This window comes from Cucurbitaria berberidis, assembly GCF_010015615.1.
Source record: "Cucurbitaria berberidis CBS 394.84 unplaced genomic scaffold K460scaffold_2, whole genome shotgun sequence".
In the NCBI taxonomy this organism is placed as follows: domain Eukaryota; kingdom Fungi; phylum Ascomycota; class Dothideomycetes; order Pleosporales; family Cucurbitariaceae; genus Cucurbitaria; species Cucurbitaria berberidis.
The window spans coordinates 2,364,396-2,384,664 of NW_024468936.1; the positions used below are offsets into that span (position 1 = coordinate 2,364,396).

Below are 20,269 nucleotides of genomic sequence, written 5' to 3' on the forward strand. Positions count from 1 at the left end.
AAACTGGATGATGGGCTGAAAGGAATGTATTAAATTATTATTAAGGCTATACGAATAGTTGTTCTCTGCTGATCAATCGCGTTTTGCTCATGGACCGTTACCCCACGGGGCACCATCAAGCTTGAAGTAGCCCGGTTGAAGCCTCTCAAACACGTTTGTAGGATCATACTTCTCAGAAATAGCCTTTAGCCTTGCCTGGTTTTCTGGGCCATAACCAGCAACGACGTTCTGGTATGGGCTGCCGTAATTCATGTAGAGATAAGGGCTCGCCTTGCCTTGTGCCGTCGCCGCAGCCAAGGCACGATCTTTTACCCTTGCGGCGAATCTGTTAATCCTGTCGTCGTCCGCACTGTTTGACCACTTGATGGCAACGAGAGCCAGCAGAAGGGGACCGTCTTTCGCATCGAGACCGAGCGTGTTGCCTCCCTTTGTTGCTGTCTTCTCTAGGAGCGGTTCAGTAAGAACTTGAAGTGAGACAGCGGGAATAAGGTTTGTCGCATTGACGATAGATGGGAGCTCCTCGAAGAAGATATCTTTTGCGAGTGTAGCCATCTCCTTATCAAGCTTGACTGTCCAGGTCCAGAAGGCTTGTCGAAGTCCAGGACCGCTGGCGGGGCCTGCGAGAGCCGTGGTGAGCTGTGCAAGGCTCCTCACAGCCGTTTGATCTGCGACTGCGCCCGGTACTGCGTTGTACTCTGCCAAAATAGGAGCATCTGGAATGGGGTCGGCGTATTCTAGTTCGAGTTGGGCTACTTGTAGGCCGGCCCAGGCAAACGATAAGATCTGATGGGCCTTACCATCAATTTTCGCGTTTACACCTAGGTTGTAGACTATATATTGATCAGTATGTCTCACATGCATTTCGCAAACTAATTTTGCTTACATGCATTGATTAGAGCGGGGAACGAAGGGGCAAGGTATGACCGCATACCACCCCACATGGTTGGAGCCCTGGGAATAGTTGCGACGTTGAATTGTGTTACGATGCCGAAGTTGTTTCCACCACCACGAAGTGCCCAGTAGAGGTCCGGGAATTCGGTTTCGCTCACTGTGATGATGGGTCCAGACGCCGTGACTAGTTCGTACGACTCTACATTATCGCATGCGAGTCCGTAAACGCTGGAGAAGTATGAGATACCTGGTGAGTTGCCTAGTTAGTGTACGTTTTAATAGTTTAGGTCAGGAAGTAATCATACCTCCCCCTAAAGTCAAGCCACCGACCCCGACACTGGATACCTGACTACGCATTAGAATAGGAACGCTGAACAGTGCATCTATGCTGACTTACTCGGCCTCCGACGACAGCAAGGTTTTCTGCCTCGAGAGCAGTGTAGATGTCGAACCAAGTGTGACCAGGCTGAAACGACGCAATCTTCTTGTCAGCAGACAATGCAATCTTGCTCATCTTCTCGAAGCTAATAGTGATTCCGCCATCCACGTTGGATCCTCCAGGCACTGCAGAATGACCCCCGCTCTTCGCTGCAAATGGACATTGCGTTAGGCGCGATATGAGTACAGTTGTAGAAACGTCTAATGCCTTCTCCGGTTTGAAGATGCACTGGGGGGTAATTTCACGCTGCTGAGCAGACCAAAACGAATTGACGAAGGCATTGTAAGTTGGCTCCGTTTGGGTCTCGACTAGGTCATCACCGAAGATGAACTTCAATGAGCGGCACTATAAAAGGATTAGTTTATACATTTTGAGTGACCTGTTAACCTACAGCTAGTGAGCATCCACTAATGAGTGACCGTTCCACCAATGGAGCTAGCTCGGGAATCGCCGAGATGTTGACTCCATTATCAAGGAGCGCTTCTGTAATGTTGAAGTCGGAGGGCTCGAACGTGCTTTGGGACAAGACCCCAGCCACAAAGGCAGCGATTGATACAAATACTTTCATGATCTTTCGTCGAGGATAGGCCACACACAAAAGTGATATAACAAGAAGGAGCGACGTATAAACGAGGCAGGAAATGCCGTGCAAGATGCAAGAGATAACTGCAAAAGATGGGTGGCACCCTGGTTATGGGGTATTATATCCTTTTAAATAATCGTTTGATTAGGAGTCAAAGACACTATCCGAAGGAGCCGAGACAGTTGCGTCTTTGAACATGCATTTAAACGGCCCGTAGTAACCTTTTTGCCCACAATATCACTAACCGTTAATGGCTAGCATACTGCATGCTCAATCCTTGAGAAATACATCCCTGCATATGGACCTATCGCATGCCATTGGTACGGAGAGATCTCGCCGCAGGGGCATCCAGCATTTTGAAGATTCCAGCGCAATTTTCGGAGTCATTTCCTGGGGCGAGATCCACGTAAAAAGAATCAGTAGAATTGGTAGTGTTTGGATGTTGGTGAGGAAGTAGTATACATTTGCGAGGCAGGCAAGAGCGCGACAAAGTCGCTGTCTAGCAGTGAGAAGACTCGTCATCTAGACTTTCTCGATACCGGTCGGGCAGCTAGATGATGGATACGCGCGGAAATTGGCTCAGATCTGCCAAAGGAGCCGGCACCTGCAATGGGAAGATGTACTGCCGATGTTATCGCATGTTGGTCCGTGGATTCGGCAGCTCCGGGTAGCGGCTCTTGATTTCGGTGTTATTAATTTTGGGACTGATTCGAAGGCGTTGAAATTCTTCCGAGCTTCCGTATGTGTTTATTTCAAAAAGTGTGTATAAGGGACATTGTCGTAGAGGTGTTGATTGAGGTGAAGTTATTTCTGGCGTAGCAACCGCTTCCGCCACAGCGTCAAGCCCCACGCGAGTCCCACGGAGATGGCACACTAGTTCCCCGCCACTTCATCAACCAACACCGCAAACATCCTAATCCAGCTCCTCAGCCTTCTTTATAGATCGATTCTAGACCGGGCCCATCGTTGCGTCCATTTAATAGCATCGGGGGCTATATTGGTTAGGGCCTTCGGGGGTTTTCACGAACTACCGTGGTGACACAACACCACGTGTGGTCCCTCTACATATAATTCGACGACAATTGTATAGGTGGAACATCACGAATAGCTTCTAGTACCACCGCTCTGGCATCCATCTTCATGGTCAAGTAGAGAATGCCACGCGTCTACTTGAAACGGCAGATCTATGTCCTATCATCCCGTTCCTGACACCTCTGCTGCTCGTGGCGGCGATGTGGCTTAGGCGTTTGGAATCTCATCTCTAGCCTAAAGAGCACTAGATAAAGCGAGGGCATTCAAGAATGAGAGAATTACAAGTCATGTAAGCGGATCTGTAGCATCGCCGATAAGCGAATGCAGTTGGTATCCTCCGCTATCTACTTCATGTACATCACCACTCTGCTTGATATCCGTGTTTATATTTTGTAACTTCCCTCCCCTTCGGCATCGATCCATGATCCTCAGGAACAACAGTCATGACGTCCCCGGCCGCGTCTACCTACGCAGAACTTGTCTCATAGCATCGATTTGTTGAAGTCGCTTACACAATGATCGTTTTGGCTTCGATCTTCGTCTTCGCACGCGTTGGCATCCAGGCCTGGCAGCGCAAGGCAATGGAGGCGCAGGACTACCTCATCTATTTTGCCTTTATCTTCTTCGTCGGCATGACGATCTGCTACCTTGCCATCATACCGAAGATATATATGATTGGCAAGGTCACTGAGGGCTTAAGGGCTCCCTGGGAAACGATGCAGGCAGATGTCGTTCTATACATTCGGATGATGTTCGTCACATCGACTCTGTTCTGGTTTTCACTGTGGTCTGTAAAGCTGTCTTTGTTGGCACTCTACAGAAAGTTGATGGAAGGCTTGCCCAGGGTGTACCTCAGGCTTTGGTGGGCAGTGTTCATCTTTTGTCTAGTGGTTCGTACTCACGTCTATTCCTGGGTGCTCTAACTAACGTGAGAAAGTCTCTAGTTGGCTGTGTCGTCTCCTATGTTGTATCTTGCCCGGACTTTAGCGCTACTCTATCGCGAGGAGAGTGCTCAGGTCCCAGAAGCTTTCGTGGGCAGCAGGCTAGTCTGTACATGTCCTACGGTGTGGACACCCTGTCCGACTTCATGAGTACGTCAGAAATATCAATTCCACTATAGTCGACTAATTTCACTAGTAATGTTCCTTCCGATACGACTCGTTTGGAACCTACAAATGCCGCGCGGGCAGAAGATGGCTGTTGTCGCACTATTCGCGTCGGGCTTTGTATGCATCGCCTTTGCCACCCTCCGCGTCGTTCAAATCGGCATGAGAACGGGAAAGCACTCCGCCCCAAGCCCTACCTGGCTCGCTTTATGGTCGATAATTGAGACTGCCATTGCCATTGGCATTGGATGTTGTCCTGCGTTAGCTGTCCTATATCGCATATCGCACACGCAACACGTCCCGTACGATTCTCATGGCTACGTCCGACATAATCAAAGTCAACCAGGATCGAATCGAAAGGGTGGGGATGCAATAAACATGAACACTTTGACTGTGGGGACTGCGCGATCCAAAGCATCGAGGAACGATCCGTACTGGGATGACGCGGCAGGCAGTCAAGAAGAACTTGCGGTGGATACTAAGCGCATCAGAGTGACCACAATAGTGCAGCAAGATACCAGACAGTCGAGTATCTCACCCTCTAAAATTTCCAGAGACGAAGCCCGATCACATATTATCTAGATATGTTCCTAGTAGCCCAATAGAATAGGTCAACTTGGTTAACGAGTTCATTTCGGTCCTGGATTTTAGTAGTACTTCTGCCTTTCGCCACGCTTCTAGATCCTCGAGCTTACACAATAATAACACAAGATAGTTACCAAGAGTAGTAATGGTGAAGGCGAAGTTTTGTTTGAACTCGGATTGAATATTATAATCTTCGTCGATATTCGTTTAGCTCACATCGCGTACCTCGACATCATCCGCCGCCATCTCGTTATTACTGGCCCTGCCCTTCCTCCACGGCCTCAACAAGCGCATCGAACACCTGCTTCATATACTTCTCTTCCGCCAGCGTCGTCGCGCTTACTACTCGAATGATGTACTGGCCGCAAACCACGGAGCTCGTAAGAAAGAATTCGCCCTTGGAGTTGATTTTTTCATATACATCCTTCGTCTTCTGATTCGCATCTTCCTGATACTGCGCTTCAGCGGTAGGCGTGAAGTCATTCAAATACGCCTCGTGACCAGGATTCGGTTGGTTGGCATTGGCGACAGCCGAGTGGGGCGGTGTAGGCTTAACGCAGAAAGTTACCAACCCGAAAGCTGACTTGGTGACGACGCTGAAGATGTCTGACCGAGATTCGAGCAGCTCGTTGAAATACTCGCCTAGCTTCACATGTTTCCGGATAAAAGCGCGCAGACCGCTGACGCCATAGCTTCTCAATACGAACCAGACTTTTAAACTCCGGAATCGCCTGCCCAGCGGTATCTGCCAGTCGCGGTAATCAGTCACCATTCCACTTTCTGAATGGGGGTTTCGCAGGTAACTCGGTGTGATGCTGTACGTGTCCATCAAGTCTTTCCTCTTCTTGACGAAGAAGGCCGAACAGTCAAAGTTCACAAGCAACCACTTGTGCAAGTTGAAGTTGAACGAGTCGAATGCCGCTAGCGGTGGGCATAAGTGCTGATACTCTGGGCAGACGAGTGTAGACCCGGCATACGCGGCGTCGACGTGGATCCATAAATCAGGGTAGTCCTTTGTGAGCTCAGCAATGCCAGCGAGGTCGTCAACCGCGCACGTTCCTGTACTACCGAGCGTAGCAGTGAAGTAAAACGGCTCAAGGCCTTTAGCGCGACATTCTTCGATAGTCTTTCGTAATGCAGCTGCTGTGACAGAGAAGTTTGTGTCTTTGGGAGCGGACACGGAGCGGAACCGTGTACCAGCGATGATGGCTGCCTTTTGAGTAGACGAATGTGCGTGTTCGGACCCAAGAGCTACTAGTTTTCCTCTTATATCTGCGGCTTTGTCTAGCTTTTCTTCGCCTTCTGGCATGTCTCTCAGTCGGCGGCGTACGACTCGCTCTCGCGCTGCGACGAGTGCTGTGACGATGACTTCACTTGCTGTCCCTTGGATGATGCCGCCTCCTTCTCCATCGCTCAGGAAAACGTCTGGTAATGCTAGCAGCTTGGCCACCCAGTCCATGACCACAGTTTCCAGCTCCGTGACGGCAGGTGAACATATCCAGTTGAAAGCTGCTGAATTGAAGGCGCCACTATACATATCACCCAACATGGCCGGAAAGGAAGAGTTACAGGGGTAGAAAGCCATGAATTTGGGAGACTGCCAGTGCGTCAGACCTGGCATGATGACGCGGTCGATGTCGGACTGGATTTTGTCCCATGATTCGCCTTCTTCGGGGGCAGATGCTGGGATGAGGGGACGCAAGTAGCCAGGCGCGACCGAGGGAAGAACTGGTCTTTCTGCCAATGTATCATAGTAATCCGCAACTGACCATAGTTAGCTAGCTGTTTATATGGATTTCCTCATAACATACTCTCATCAATGGCTCCCTTACCCGCCTCGCGGAATTGTGAAGAGTCCATAGCGGGGTCGAAAAACTTTGCAAAAGCTGCCTAGAACAAGATAGTGGAGGAAATTATAATATGACCCAAATATAATTGGCCTGAAAAGCTTCAACTGAAGTAGACTGAACGAGAGGCCAGACTTGTAAAAAGAAAGAAGAACTTATGTAACGTTGGAGTAGAAACTGTGATGCGCGCTAATTCTGTACTATGGCCATTTTCGGCAGCATTTGGCGGAATTACCGGAAAGAGCTTCTACTTCGTAAGGCGCTCATCTCTAACGCGTCCGCTCAGCCTAGGGCTTTAGTAACTTGTGAATGACTAATAACGATTGTTTTGGAGGCGTTGCGAGGCGCAGGGCGTGAGGCGTACCGTCGAGACTGGACGTCATGTAGGCTAGCAGACGACAGTCAGGACAATTGATAATGTGAGATATTTGATTAAAGACTCAGAAGAACTCGTTTCTCTAGAGGGTCATCATATAGCATGCTCACTCGCTGATAGATCATCTGATGAATTATGGGTATACGCAAGTGCCTAGTTAAAACTAACTGTGACACGTAAACAGAATGGGACGCATCCAGATCAATACCGCCTGCCCACCTCGACGCCCAAATTCTCATCCGGATTAGCAAAGCCGCGCGCCCTAGGCGTGGACTTGCCTGCCACATCCTGCAGAGCCTCTCCCTTGTACTCCCAGCCGCCGTCTTGGGTGAAGAAGTCGACCTCGTCGATGATGTCCCAGACCACGTCCTCTGCGATCTGCTCCTTGTACCGGTCACCAATCGCCCGCAGTTTGCGCCCCTCCGGAACTTCCTTCTCGATCGTATCACTACCGACCATTTCGGTGTCCCTCTCGCGCTGCTTGAGGATCTCCTCTGGCGGACACCAGAAGTCCGGCCCGAAGTTGACCTGCGCAACACCACCGTTGAAGGCGGAGATGGCTGGTAGGTAGCCTACCATGCCGTCATCGAAGCCAGTTCTCGCACCGGCTTTGACAGCCTCCACTGAGGGTACGCTAGCCGGAGGAAGAAAGGCTAGCAGGCTTTCGAAAGCAATTCCAATTTCTTGGCCATTTTTGTAGACTTTGATGTGCGAATGTGGCAGTGATCTAATGCTGACATCCTCATGATTTGGCGAAGGGTGGATCTTGGGCACCGGGCCACGATCATGATATGCTTCCACCATCTTAGTGACTTGGTAGTCGAGCTGTTCAAAGTAGAAGTTGCCCTTGTATGGGACAGGTATGCGGTCGCGAATAATGTCGACAGGCTTATCGAATGGATCTGCATTACTGACGGTATCAAATCCATCTCCCAGGTCGACAGCTGGGTTATAGATGCCTTCGACGACCTTGCGATGCAATGACAGTGATGGCAGCTGGATCTCGAGGCCGATAACATCACCTTCCTGCACGTGCTGGTCTGTGACGTACTCGACAGGCACGGGCTTACCGTGCGGTGGCCGTGGCTTCATATGCTTGCTCTTAGCACCTTTCGGGAGGGGTTTGTAGATTTTGGAGGCGCGCGAGCGATGTTGTGCCTCAAAGCGTGCGTCTGTGATGCCATAGCTGTAGCCGTCGAAGCCCACGGGACCGTCAAGTGGTGCCTCCCTTCTTGCCCATCCCATGCGAATGTGGGGTCCAGGTCTAGTCTCGCCTGTTTTGGGGTCTACAGGGTCTTTGGGGCCATCGACAGGTATTCCTCGCAGTATCTTGACCTCGTAATAGATTCTCCCTTCTCTAGCAACCACATTGCCTCGGCCCATGCGCCAGCCCTTCTCTTGGGTAACAACGGTGGCGCTGTCGTCGAAGTAAAACCACTTGTCTGAGTCCTCGTGGCTCATCCTAGGTCCATGTGGCCTGGAGTCGCTCTGGCGGTAGAACTGTTTGTGTCGAAACAGCGGATCTGCGACGCAATGCGTGTACTTGTAGCCCTTTTTGTTCCAGGCGATGTCATGGGGTTTCTTGAGCTCGCGCGTATCATTCTCCGCGTAGATGGGGCTCGGCTCGTGTGACAGCAAGATGCTGTCCTTGGGCGGCTCGTAGTCTGAAGCTCTAGGCTCGGGGATCGAGTATCGCATAGGGGAGTCTGCGGACGCGAGCTCTTTCTTTCCCTTTGGATTCGGCGTACTCTGGCGCGTGTGTGCAGAGGCCTCGCGCTTCTTCAGCGTCTCGCGCTTTTCCCTCTGCTCGCGCGGCGGTCCTCTCGGGCGGGCGCGCGCTGCAGCCGATTCGGGGTTGGGGTTGAGTGGAGAGGAGACGGCTGGCACATGGTCCTCGTCGAGTGGTCGCCGCATTGGGGGCGCCAGAGTGGGCGTGTTGGAGCGCGAGTTGGGCTGTGCTTCGGCCATTGTGAGGGTTGGTGCTGGTGCTGGTCTTGGTGTTGGAAGCTGTGTTGATGGCAGGCGCGACCGAGCATCCATCTGCAAGCGCTAGCGCAAAAGCCCCACCAACTTTTTTGTCTCCGCCATTGCATTCTTCAATTTTTGACAACTTCGCTACACAGCGTAACCCCCACCAAACCCACGCTCAAATCGTACCAGAAAGACTCCAGAGACGCCTTCGGTACCCTCGAGTACATTTTGATCCGTCCAACGCTCCCACCTCCACACAGCACCATCCCCGCTCAGTACCGCAGAGCAATACCAATACCAATACCAATCACCATGCCAAAAGCACACAAATCGCCTGGCGGCGTGCGCGACCAGCGACACAACCCTCTTGCCGAAGAATATGCCCCGACGGACCCATGGAAGAACAAGCCCGCAAAGCGCCAAAAGCGCAACAGGGACGACAAGGACGAGGATCAAGCCTTTGTAGACTCCAAGAGCTCGCGCAAGATATTGGAGATTGGCCGCGAACTCGAAGAGGAAGACGAGAAAGAGAGCCAGGCACGGCGACCGCGCGAAGCCAACCCCGCCTTCGACTTCGACACGCGGTTGGGCGAGGACGACGTAGCGGTAGAAGAGGTGGCACAGTTAGACGACGACGATGAGGCATGGGGCGAGGATGAAGACGAGGTCGAGGAGCTGGAGATTGATGCAAATGACCTAGCGGCGTGGAACAAGTTCATACCCACAGACGACAATCCCATTGTGTGGCCAGGCGAAGAAGCACAGCCGTCGGGACCGGGTACAGATCTCGCAGCCCTAATCCTTGAGAAGATTGCTGCACATGAAGCTGGAGGAGGCCAGGTACAGCCAGATATCATGGGCGGTGGTGCTCCGGAAGACGCCATCGAGCTGCCCGCCAAGGTCGTCGAAGGTACGTTGCACCCCCAACTTTCCCCTGATCTAAAGCTAAGCTTGCACAGTATACTCAAAGATTGGCCTGATCATGTCACGCTACAAGTCCGGCAAGCTCCCCAAACCTTTCAAGATACTCCCCACAATGCCCCCCTGGGAAACGCTGCTCGCCATAACACGGCCCGAGAACTGGACGCCAAACGCCATGTTCGCTGCCACACGCATTTTCATCTCTGGCAAACCACAAACCGCACAAATCTTTCTCAACACTGTCCTGTTACCCTGTGTACAAGAGAACATCCGGGAAACACACAAATTGAACGTACACTTGTATAATGCACTCAAGAAGGCACTGTACAAACCGAGTGCCTTCTTCAAGGGCGTCGTGTTCCCGATGCTTGCCGATGGCTATGCTACACAGCGAGAGGCAGTCATTATTGCTTCGGTCGTAGCCAAAGTCTCGGTACCTGTTCTGCACTCAGCCGCGGCGTTGCATCGCCTATGTGAAATTGCCGCCGAGCAAATGTCGTCGGATCCTGATGCCGCAGGGCCTGTCAATATCTTTATCAAGACCCTTCTAGAGAAGAAATACGCGCTCCCATACAAAGTCGTCGACGCGGTGGTGTTCCACTTTCTGCGATTCCGAGCCGTTGGCGGAAGTGCGGATGCGATGGATACTGAGAGTGTAGCCGGGGACCTGGGTGGAATGGGCAAGTTGCCGGTTATCTGGCATCAGTGTCTCCTGGCGTTTGCACAGAGGTATCGAAATGATATTACGGAGGATCAGCGAGAAGCGCTGCTGGATTTGCTGCTGACGCGAGGCCACAAGAGCATTAGCTCGGAGGTGAGGCGGGAACTGCTCGAGGGAAGGGGACGGGGCGTGATGCTAGAGCCCCCTACTGTGGGCATGGATGGGGACGACACGATGGTCATGGGTTAGAGGGGTAACGGATGACGTGGACTGTTGATGAGTTATGAGCATTTGCACGGCGTTTTTAGATGAGGGGAAAAGATGCATATTTGAGGGCCTTCTTCTGATAGATAGTGAATATACCCTCAACTCCTTCCATTTCTGTACCGTCTCCCTATTTTCAAGAGGTCCTCACATCAGCCACCCCCTTGTAAAATGCCACATACCCCCTGATCTTGTTCATGCTTGGAAGCGGATCGGCATAGTACCACGCGGCGTCTCTGATTTCCATCTTGTTGGTCGTGACGCTGTAGTAGTTTGCGTTGCCTTTGTACGGGCAGTGCGTCTGCGTTGACGTGGGTGTGAAGTGAGATTTGGTAATGGTGTGGGGTGGGAACTAGTTCTGATCAGACGTGTTCTGGTGGTGATGGTGGTGGTGGTGGTCGAGTCCATGGTAGATGTACATAGATGTTCCCATCGACTACTTCGTACGAGTCTGTTTCGGCGACTACGATGCCGTTCACACTGGCTGTTGCGCGGGGCATGATGTGGATTACTCTTGTTGATAATAGTTCAATGATGGGTGTAATGGAGTCCTAGCGCAGATATTATCATATTCACGGCTTTGCGCGGAATACGATTCAGCTTTAATAAAGTCATGGAGCGGGGTGAAGCTGGAGATGGCATCATCTTACAGCTTCTGGTTCGCTTGCTACGCCAATCCGAGGAGGTGCAGTTGCATCGTGTCTGTCTGGACTACGTGCAAGTCCCGGAGTGGTCGAGGCTGCGAAAGATACTGGGGGTGAGTTGATGGAGATGTTCTTCTTCCACGCAATGCTTTGAAATGGACTTGCATTGCCGAGGGCAGCGTGCTTGATAGAGAGGGGCGTTATATGTACGATAAGAAAGTTTTTGGATTTATAATTGCGGTTGGCGAGGAGAAAGAGGAGATTCTGACTGGAAACATAGAGAGGAAAAGGATACTTTAACGCCTGGCCAAGTACTGCGTGTACAATATTCATGTTAGTTGTTAGCTGAAGTACGCGGCTTTGAATCAAGCTTTCCCGCGGAGAGCAATGTTAACGATTGACAAACGTATTCATCTGTCGCAAACACATTGGTCACGTTCTAGAGTCCAGCCTCCCTTTTTCTCACCGCTTACTCGCACATACGATGTGGGATGTGGGATGTGGCGCGCCATGCATCGAGGGCGTGCCGTCTCGAGGCACACTGGGTGGCTAGCGAACTACACGTGAACAGTATTCCTAGATGCACAAGATAACGAACCCAATTATCCACGGAGCTATGCAATCGGTTGATGAGCCTCAAGCCTCAAGCAGCTGACTGCGCGGTTGAAAGGATGCACGAGAAGTCAGCCCTTCCTTCCGACGAGCGTCGTGTCCGCATGAGGCTCTGCGTGGCGCTCGACCGGTGCCGGAGCCGGTGCCGAGTGTTGCATGGGGGCTGTCTTGGTAAGGCGAGTAAGGTAATCACGATAGGCGCAGGAAAAACGAATCGAGGGAGTTGAGGGATATATCGTAGAGACGTGTGACATGTGGGTTGTGGTGTGAAGATGTGTGAGATGTCGGCCGGAACAAGTCTGGCCATGAGATAGATGGACAATGAGCTACATACAGCCAAGAGGCCTATGTACTACTAGCAAGCAGCACACCAAGTCGCCAGGAAATTTTGTTCGCGTGCGCGGCAGTAGTTTAATTGGGAATGGCTTATCGCTGCACGGGCAAAGCCGTCTCTCGGCCAAGCTGCTGTTCGTCATGGCAGAGAAAAAGTTCATCAGATCCGGCCTCCGACGCGCGACTACTACTACGACTCCTCCTCAACACCCTTCGCCCGCCCTCTCCCGTGTCCCTAGTTATCTGCCATTGAGCCCGTGAAGCCTCCCGGCAGCTCTCCCTCCCACAATGGCTCCCAACATGCGGCCTCTTGCCGCCGCCAATCTCGTGTCGCAGGTCCAGCTGGCCGCACGTCGTACCTACACTACTACACAGCGTCCATCTCTTATCGCAAACAGAGCGCGTTGGACCCCGCGGCCAACACAGCACCAGATTGCCCTGCGCCAGTCAGTCCGACAGCAGTCGACGGGAGCGCCAACCCCCAAGCCCAAGAGGAGATTCCGCTTCCTGCGCTGGACATGGCGACTCACCTACCTTTCGGCCCTCGGCGGCCTGGGCTACGTCGGATACGGCATCTACGAGATGCGCAATCCCGCTGACCAGCCGCCGCCTGACCCAAGCAAGAAGACGCTCGTCGTCCTGGGTGAGTAGCTGGCCACTGCACTGACGCAGCTGCCCGTATGGCGCCCGCAGAGGCTAACATGGCACAGGTACTGGCTGGGGCTCCGTCTCGCTGCTGAAGAAGCTCGACACTGAAAACTACAATGTCATCGTCGTCTCCCCGCGCAACTACTTCCTCTTCACCCCGCTCCTTCCCTCCTGTACCGTGGGCACCATTGAGCACCGTTCCATCATGGAGCCTATCCGCAACTTCCTGCGCCACAAGAAGGCCTCGGTCAAGTACTACGAAGCCGATGCGACCAAGATCGATTACGAGAAGAAGGTCGTCTACATCAACGATGACTCGCCCATCAAGGGCGACATCACCCAGACCGAGGTGCCCTTCGACATGTTGGTCGTGGGCGTTGGCGCAGAGAATGCCACTTTTGGTGCGTGCACATTATGCAACCGTCGATCGGTAACACCGCAGCTAACATGACGCAGGCATCCCCGGTGTAAAGGAAAACGGCCTCTTCCTCAAGGAGGTCGGCGACGCCCAGCGCATCCGAAACCGCATCATGGACTGCTGCGAAACCGCTACCTTCAAGGACCAGTCTGACGAGGAAAAGAAGCGCTTGCTACACATGGTCGTGGTCGGTGGTGGCCCAACGGGTGTCGAGTTTGCTGGCGAGCTCCAGGACTTCTTCCACTCCGATCTGAAGAAGTGGCTCCCGGAGATTCAGGACAACTTCAAAGTCACCCTGGTCGAAGCTCTGCCCAACGTCCTGCCCATGTTCTCCAAGCAATTGATCGACTACACCGAGAAGACGTTCAAGGAGGAGACCATCACCATCCGGACCAAGACCATGGTCAAGAACGTGGCGGAAAAGTACATTGAGGCCGAGTCGGCTGGCCCAGATGGCAAGAGGGTGGTGGAGAAGATTCCGTACGGCCTCCTTGTCTGGGCCACTGGCAACGCTCTTCGACCCCTGGTCAAGGACCTGATCAACCAGATCCCCGCACAGAAGGATTCCCGCCGTGGACTTGCCGTGAACGAGTACCTCGTTGTCAAGGGCACCGAGAATGTCTGGGCTGTCGGTGACTGCGCCGTGGCCAACTATGCCCCCACCGCCCAAGTCGCAGCCCAGGAGGGTGCTTTCCTAGCCCGCATGTTTAACCAAATGGCCAAGACGCAAGATATCGAAAGCGAGCTAGCCGAGCTGTCCGTCGCCCAGGAGAAGGCCCCAGGCAAGGAAGCCCGCGATCAAGTGTTCAGCGAGATCAAGGCGCTGCAGGCGAGGCTACGGAGAGTCAAACAGATTGGTCCCTTCGAGTACTCTCATCAGGGATCGCTCGCCTACATCGGCTCTGACAAGGCCGTGGCCGATATCTCGTGGTTCGCCGGCAACATTGCCAGCGGCGGTACCGTAACGTACTTTTTCTGGCGAAGTGCCTACCTCAGCATGTGCTTCAGCACGCGCAACAGGATCCTAGTGTGCATGGACTGGGTCAAGGCCAAGGCTTTCGGTCGCGATGTGTCGCGTGTCTAGATCAGGTCCTTTCCCTGCTCAAAAATCTTCCCCCTCTCTAAAAAGTTCGTTTTTCTCCAGCGGTGAGCGCTTGGGGCTTTATCCATATACTACACGACTACACTGGGCCTTTTTTCTGTGCGATTACTAGTACGATATCTAGCCACCTGCTGTACAACTGTAATCTCTGGGCGGTTCTCTAGGGTTCGGGTCTGAGACCCATGTACCTTCTTTTCTAGTTCGAGCTCGGCGTTCAGCGGGCCCTCGTGCTTTGGATAGATTTTTATTTTTCTCCCCTTTTTTTTTCTTTCACATGTGCACTATTAGTCAAGAACCTATAGAAACAAATGGAATGAGGGCGGATGTGCAATATATTTACTTTATCTGTTCACTTTAGGCTACTTTTCATGCCAGGTTATAGTGTGTTATATCAATGTCGATGCTCATGCTCATTTGTCTCGTAGATTCGTCGAATCTGGTAACTACTTAGATCGTGACGCCTGTACAGATGCTACAAACTATGCGAAAATTACGTCTCCTATAATGATAACGCCCCAAGATACATGCCCCAATGCAAATGACTGCAAAGCGCAGCCCATCTTTCATATACATATGCACCGCATACGCCCATAAAACGTCTCAAGCACTTAAAATGCAGCAGGCGATCTCGGGGATCCCACAGCCCCGTAACTCCTCGGACTCGCATGCCTACTCGTCCCCAAAAGCGCCCTCGCTTCATCCAAGGCATTGCTCTTCGCCTTGATTGGTATGCTCTGGCTCGAGCTCCCCACACTGGCAGGACTCAAATCTCTCGGCGTATCGACCGGCGTAGCAGCACGACTGACACTAGGCGTAGCAGCGACACTAACAGCGGGCGCCCATCCACGCATCCACCCGCTCACACGCCGCCAATGTAGTCTTCTTCGTACAGGTCTGCCGTGGTCGTCAATGGTGATGATGACTTCGTCGTCTCGCGGCAGCAGAGAACGACCGCGTGGCTCATTGTCGCCAAAATACACAAACTGCAAACCGACAGCCGCGTCCATGAATAGCACACCTGCCGCTCCCAGAAAAAACGGCGCAGCACGCAGTACCCAATCTTTCTGCACACTTCCTTCGGGCCCGACCCAGCCTGATCCTTGGCCAGGTGCGTAGTCAAACCACGCACACGGGTTCGTGAGGAGCGAGCTGGAGTAGAAGAGATTGCCGAAGAAAGCAGCTGCGAAGAGGGAAGGAGAGAGCCCCGCGGTCGATTTGCGTACTTGGTTTTTGTAGAGCTGGGGAATGCGGGAGCCAAGGTAGAGGAATGTGCTCATCCAGGAGAATATCTTGCCGGCAAACTCAGCGGCGGAGAGAGATGGTTCAGAGGACGCAGAACGTGCGGAAATCCTGTAAGCACCTGGGGCGAGCGGGCTGACGGGCGTTGCGACTGAGGTATGGGACAGTACAGCCAGGACGAGAGAAATGTACAAGACTGTTTTCGGAGATGGCATGGGCGAGCTTGATGCTGCCACTCGACGCACATGTGGATTAGGCGATGTTTCCGACGGTGAATCTTGCCACGACTCTTTCCCGGGATTTGGCGATCGCGCGAAATTGGGTATCCGGAATGTGTCCATGGGATTTGAATGCGGCACGTTCTTTCCCGGACTGCTTGGAGTAGCATCCTTTTTATCTGTAGAGCTGTTGGGGTCTTCTGGCGGATGCGTCACTTTCGCAGCACTACCCATACCATTCCAAACTTGGTGCATCCCAGACGCCCCCGCCCCCGCATTGCCATTCTCAGAAGCGTTCCAACGTCCCCAGATAGGGCGTAATGGTCTTCCGTGATGCAGCATCTCGTACCACACCCACTGAGCGCATAGGCAGCAGTCTACGAAAACGTAGTACCCAGCAATGATGACCTGCCACGACGCCTGGCCTGTGAAGAGACATCCCAGCAAGTTCGTTATGTCACCCAACAGCCATTCTGCCAGGAAGAATGCGCTGAGGCCTGATGTTGACTTGAGCTTGTGGTTCTTGTATATCTGTGGTAACTGTGCGAATAGCCAGGATATGATACTGCATGTTCCAAGTAGCGTGGAGATAAGGGCGAGATTTGTAGGGACGCAGGTGTGGAAGGTTGCTGATAGGTGGTATAGGAATGCATTCGCAGGCTCGCAGTTCGCGGGTACCGAGGGTTGGACTATGTGTAGCGGCGATAGGTAGGGTGGCATACTGCTATCGAGTGAGGACGGTGTATTGGTGCGAGTGGAAAAGAGCGGCGAGAGCGTTCGTTATGGCCTTTACGGCTACCGCTGCCTTGAGGAGCCCCGAGTATGACCTTCTCTTTCTGCCGCTCCTTCACTGCTCGTGGAACGTCGTTCGGTGCTACTAGGTACTCGAACGGAGGATAGGATCAAGAATAGCAAGGTGAAGCAGGTGAAGAAAGAGAGATGCGACTGCTCAGCCGTCCAGAGTCCTCAACGCCAACGTCAGTCGCCCGGCGGACGTGGATGACCCATATTAGCGCCGCAAGCTGCGGTTAGACGAGCCATGGCGGGACTAATTGGAGCAGGTGTGACATTTGGGGGCGTCGTGTGGGTGATAGATACGGAGTAGATAAGACCTTATCTCGCCCGCCGCTGCGCCTTCTCCACCGTAGCACCGCCCGCTGCCGCACCTCGCAGGCCTTGGCGATGCATCTCACCTGCCTCGGGACCGGTTGGTCGCCGCAGCTCACACGACATGGAAAAATGACCAACCACGTCTTACGCGACAGACATACGACGTGACATCTGTACAAAGTCCTTCACTACCATGCCCATCTATCCTTTAGCGGCTCCGGCTCCAATACATGGATCCTCCACTGCATGTGCGCCCCTCCTCCGCCATCGGATCCTTCGAGAGCCGCCGCGGCACGTGCACGTCCACACGACACCCAACAGCAACCACTAACTCGCCCTGGAAACGTAACAGAAACCCTCTCTTTCCCCAGACCTGCCTGCAATCGACACGGGAACCGATTGTCTACTGCAATTGCCCTGACATCACTTTTCGTAGAATCAGATTGGCCGTGAATGATACACTGCAGTATTCACGTCAGACATGTGTGCAGACGTCATACTCCACCACCAGTAGTGTCCAAATTGTCCATTTTAAAAAGAAATATTACAAATATATAGCTGTGCGCTTATATACTGTATCAAGAAGCAATAAGCGACATGGCCAAGGGCCTGTTCGGTGACCTAGGCTGACCTAACCAAATTGGCCGGATTTGGCAGGTAGAGTGAAATAGAATTAAAAATAGCGTTTTATTTAGTATTTTATTAGTTTTAATAAGCACAAATAAAAGTAAAAATTTGCTAATAATATTATATAATTTTATATTTTTACTAGTATTTATAAAACTTATTTTCTGTTTTTTTAGGCTTTTTTAAAAGTTTTTTTTTTAATATTCTGCTTTTAACTATTAAATTTAAGTTACTATTATTAAATTTTACGTAATTATAATAATAATTATTATTAATAATATTATTATTATTATTTTTACTAGTATAGTTATTACTATTATTATAGTTATTACTTTTTATAATAAGGATTACTATTAACTATTTAATACTAATTTTTAATTTTTTAATTACTATTATAGTAATTAATAAGTTACTAACTATTTAAGTAATCTACTATAATTATATACTAAAAATTAATTGCATTAATAAATATTTAATAATTTTATTTATAACCTGCATAAACTATAGTTAGTATATAATAGTAATATATTAATTAAAAAAAAACTTTTTATTTTTTTTTATATTTGCAGCTATAGAATTAAATAGTAAAATATTAAATATAAGTATAAATAATTGCTTAATACTATATTAAAGTAAGCTATTTATTAATTTTACTATATAGTATAATTTTATTTATAATAAGCAAAAAATTTTATAAAATTTTTTAAATATTACTTAAATTATATTTTAAGCTTATATTACTAGCATTAAGTAAAATTTTAACTATAATATATAATAATTTAAGGCGTTAGCTAGCCTTTAAAAATTATATTAAAGCTTTAAATAGTATTTATTTTTATTTATATATTTTAGTAATAAAGTAGTAGTACTTTTATAATTATTATAGTAATTTAACTTAAAACATGCTTGCTATTATTAACTTTAATATAAATTTTATTTACTTATTAGTAAAATAAAAAAACTTTATAATGTATCACACGGGCAAGTTAGTTGCCCAGTTAAATTAGTTATAATACTAAAACTTTACCAAAATTAGTACTATGCACAATAGTATAGTACTATAAAAGACTATAATAGTAAATTATAATAAATTAATTTATTTAAAAATTATTTTTATTTTTTGCTTGTATATTTGCGCATTATGCCTAGCTTTATTATAGTATTTATAGCGCTTTTAAAAAGGCTTATTTGCTTTAATATGCGCCTGCTTTTTTGCTTTTTTTTTATTACTATACGCCCTAAATTCTTTTAAAATTATTAATTAAAAACTATTTTTTACTATAAAAATTTTTTTTTTTTATATTTTTTTTTTTTTATATAATTTTTATTGCATAGCGGCCTTATTAGCTGCTTAAAGCTTAATAATTTTTTTTTATACTAATATAAGCTTGTGCGCAATTATAGCTACATTTTTTAAAAATTTTTTAAAAATTTTAATTATTAAAGTAAAAAAACTATTTAAGTGCCTTTAAATCTTTATTTTAACTAGCATTAATTAAAATTTAAATTTTAAAATATTGCTTAGTATTTTTAACTTTTAAAAATTATTTTTAATAGTAAGTAGTAGTAGAATACGCAACTAAATATTAAGCTTTAATATTATAGCTTTAAAATTAAAAAAAACTAAACTAGCGCTTTTAAAGCTATTTAAAATATTATTTTTTATAATAGTAGTATTAAAAGCTAATTTAAAGCATAGTAAAAACTTAATTTTAGTAATATAATTAATGCTATTGCACATTAGCTTTTTAGCTTAGTACTTATATGCCTTTTTTAAAAGTACAAAATAATTTATATTAAGTAGCTATAGCAAGTGCAATAAATGCAGGGGTATATAAAAAATAATAATTTTTTATTTTTTGTAGTACTGCTAGAATTAGACTAATATATAGCTTTTATAACTATTAATAATAAATAAATAATAAGTACTAATAACTTTCTTTTTAGTATGCTTATTAAAGTGCTTTAACTATTTAAAAATAAGCTTATTTATTATTTAGCTATTTTTAGAAACTGCAATAACTTAATTATAAAGCAGGCTATTTTTTTTATACTAAGCTAAAAAGTAATTCTTGCCCGCAAAAATAATAAAAAGTAAAATAATTTATTTTATTGCATTAATGCTTTAAATTACTATTATTTATTTTTAATTATTCTGCTGTACTATCTTCGGCTGTCTTTAATAGTTAGTACTTAAAATAATAGTTTTATATAATATCTAGCTTATTATAAAGCCTATTTTATTAAAATTATATATATTTTTATTTTAAATACTATACTTAGCTTTTATATTTTTTATAAATTAGAACTAGCCTTGTACAAGCTTAAAATTTTTATATAAAATTTTTTAGTAGTTATATTTTTAAAAAGTTTTAGTACTAAGCTATAAATATTATTTAATAAATATACTAGCCTAGTTTTTGCTAATAAATAATTACCTATATTTAGCTAGCAAAGTATCAGCTATATTATTTATAGTAGCTAGTTAGGGCAGAAATCTTCGGTTTTTAAAATAGAATATATACTAAATAATTATTTTTTTTTTTATTAAAAAAAGCTTTATTTTATTAAGCCTAGTATTATATTGTAAAAACTTTTTTTTTAGTTAATTATTAAGTATTATTTAAAAGACGCTGTAAATC

General features: G+C 48.0%; 8 protein-coding genes across 8 annotated transcripts; 3 read left to right on the forward strand and 5 right to left on the reverse strand.

Annotated features, from left to right (window-relative positions):
* Positions 1-21: 21 nt before the first annotated feature.
* K460DRAFT_307343 (FAD-binding domain-containing protein) lies at positions 22-1,898 on the reverse strand (the record flags this gene model as incomplete). Its single annotated transcript, XM_040930063.1, has 5 exons — positions 22-830; positions 884-1,138; positions 1,197-1,236; positions 1,289-1,675; positions 1,722-1,898. The coding sequence occupies 5 exons, from the start codon at positions 1,896-1,898 to the stop codon at positions 88-90; spliced, it is 1,602 nt and encodes a 533-aa protein (XP_040790345.1). The 3' UTR covers positions 22-87.
* Positions 1,899-3,433: 1,535 nt separating this feature from the next.
* On the forward strand, positions 3,434-4,761 carry K460DRAFT_426592 (uncharacterized protein). Its single transcript, XM_040938255.1, has 3 exons — positions 3,434-3,835; positions 3,883-4,036; positions 4,083-4,761. Exons 1-3 carry the CDS (start codon positions 3,461-3,463, stop codon positions 4,631-4,633), a joined length of 1,080 nt encoding a protein of 359 aa, XP_040790346.1. The 5' UTR covers positions 3,434-3,460; the 3' UTR covers positions 4,634-4,761.
* Positions 4,679-6,616, reverse strand: K460DRAFT_333149 (dopa decarboxylase-like protein). Its single transcript, XM_040930868.1, has 2 exons — positions 6,448-6,616; positions 4,679-6,400 (listed from the first exon to the last, which is right to left on the reverse strand). The coding sequence occupies exons 1-2, from the start codon at positions 6,494-6,496 to the stop codon at positions 4,890-4,892; spliced, it is 1,560 nt and encodes a 519-aa protein (XP_040790347.1). The 5' UTR covers positions 6,497-6,616; the 3' UTR covers positions 4,679-4,889.
* A 316-nt stretch (positions 6,617-6,932) lies between these two features.
* K460DRAFT_363820 (Ash2-trithorax family protein) lies at positions 6,933-8,857 on the reverse strand. The gene has a single exon (XM_040932892.1). The coding sequence runs from the start codon at positions 8,825-8,827 to the stop codon at positions 7,061-7,063; it is 1,767 nt and encodes a 588-aa protein (XP_040790348.1). The 5' UTR covers positions 8,828-8,857; the 3' UTR covers positions 6,933-7,060.
* Positions 8,858-9,142: 285 nt separating this feature from the next.
* K460DRAFT_403109 (bystin) lies at positions 9,143-10,661 on the forward strand (the record flags this gene model as incomplete). The annotated part of the gene is made up of 2 exons (XM_040936591.1): positions 9,143-9,740; positions 9,790-10,661. The coding sequence occupies 2 exons, from the start codon at positions 9,143-9,145 to the stop codon at positions 10,659-10,661; spliced, it is 1,470 nt and encodes a 489-aa protein (XP_040790349.1).
* Positions 10,662-10,725: 64 nt separating this feature from the next.
* K460DRAFT_363823 (DUF427-domain-containing protein) lies at positions 10,726-11,255 on the reverse strand. Its single transcript, XM_040932893.1, has 2 exons — positions 11,096-11,255; positions 10,726-11,028 (listed from the first exon to the last, which is right to left on the reverse strand). Exons 1-2 carry the CDS (start codon positions 11,174-11,176, stop codon positions 10,813-10,815), a joined length of 297 nt encoding a protein of 98 aa, XP_040790350.1. The 5' UTR covers positions 11,177-11,255; the 3' UTR covers positions 10,726-10,812.
* Positions 11,256-12,396: 1,141 nt separating this feature from the next.
* Positions 12,397-14,728, forward strand: K460DRAFT_63984 (FAD/NAD(P)-binding domain-containing protein). Its single transcript, XM_040938583.1, has 3 exons — positions 12,397-12,908; positions 12,976-13,314; positions 13,370-14,728. The coding sequence occupies exons 1-3, from the start codon at positions 12,554-12,556 to the stop codon at positions 14,413-14,415; spliced, it is 1,740 nt and encodes a 579-aa protein (XP_040790351.1). The 5' UTR covers positions 12,397-12,553; the 3' UTR covers positions 14,416-14,728.
* Positions 14,729-15,041: 313 nt separating this feature from the next.
* Positions 15,042-16,610, reverse strand: K460DRAFT_352868 (PQ-loop-domain-containing protein; the record flags this gene model as incomplete). Its single annotated transcript, XM_040931680.1, has 1 exon — positions 15,042-16,610. One exon carries the CDS (start codon positions 16,608-16,610, stop codon positions 15,042-15,044), a length of 1,569 nt encoding a protein of 522 aa, XP_040790352.1.
* Between the last annotated feature and the right edge of the window lie 3,659 nt (positions 16,611-20,269).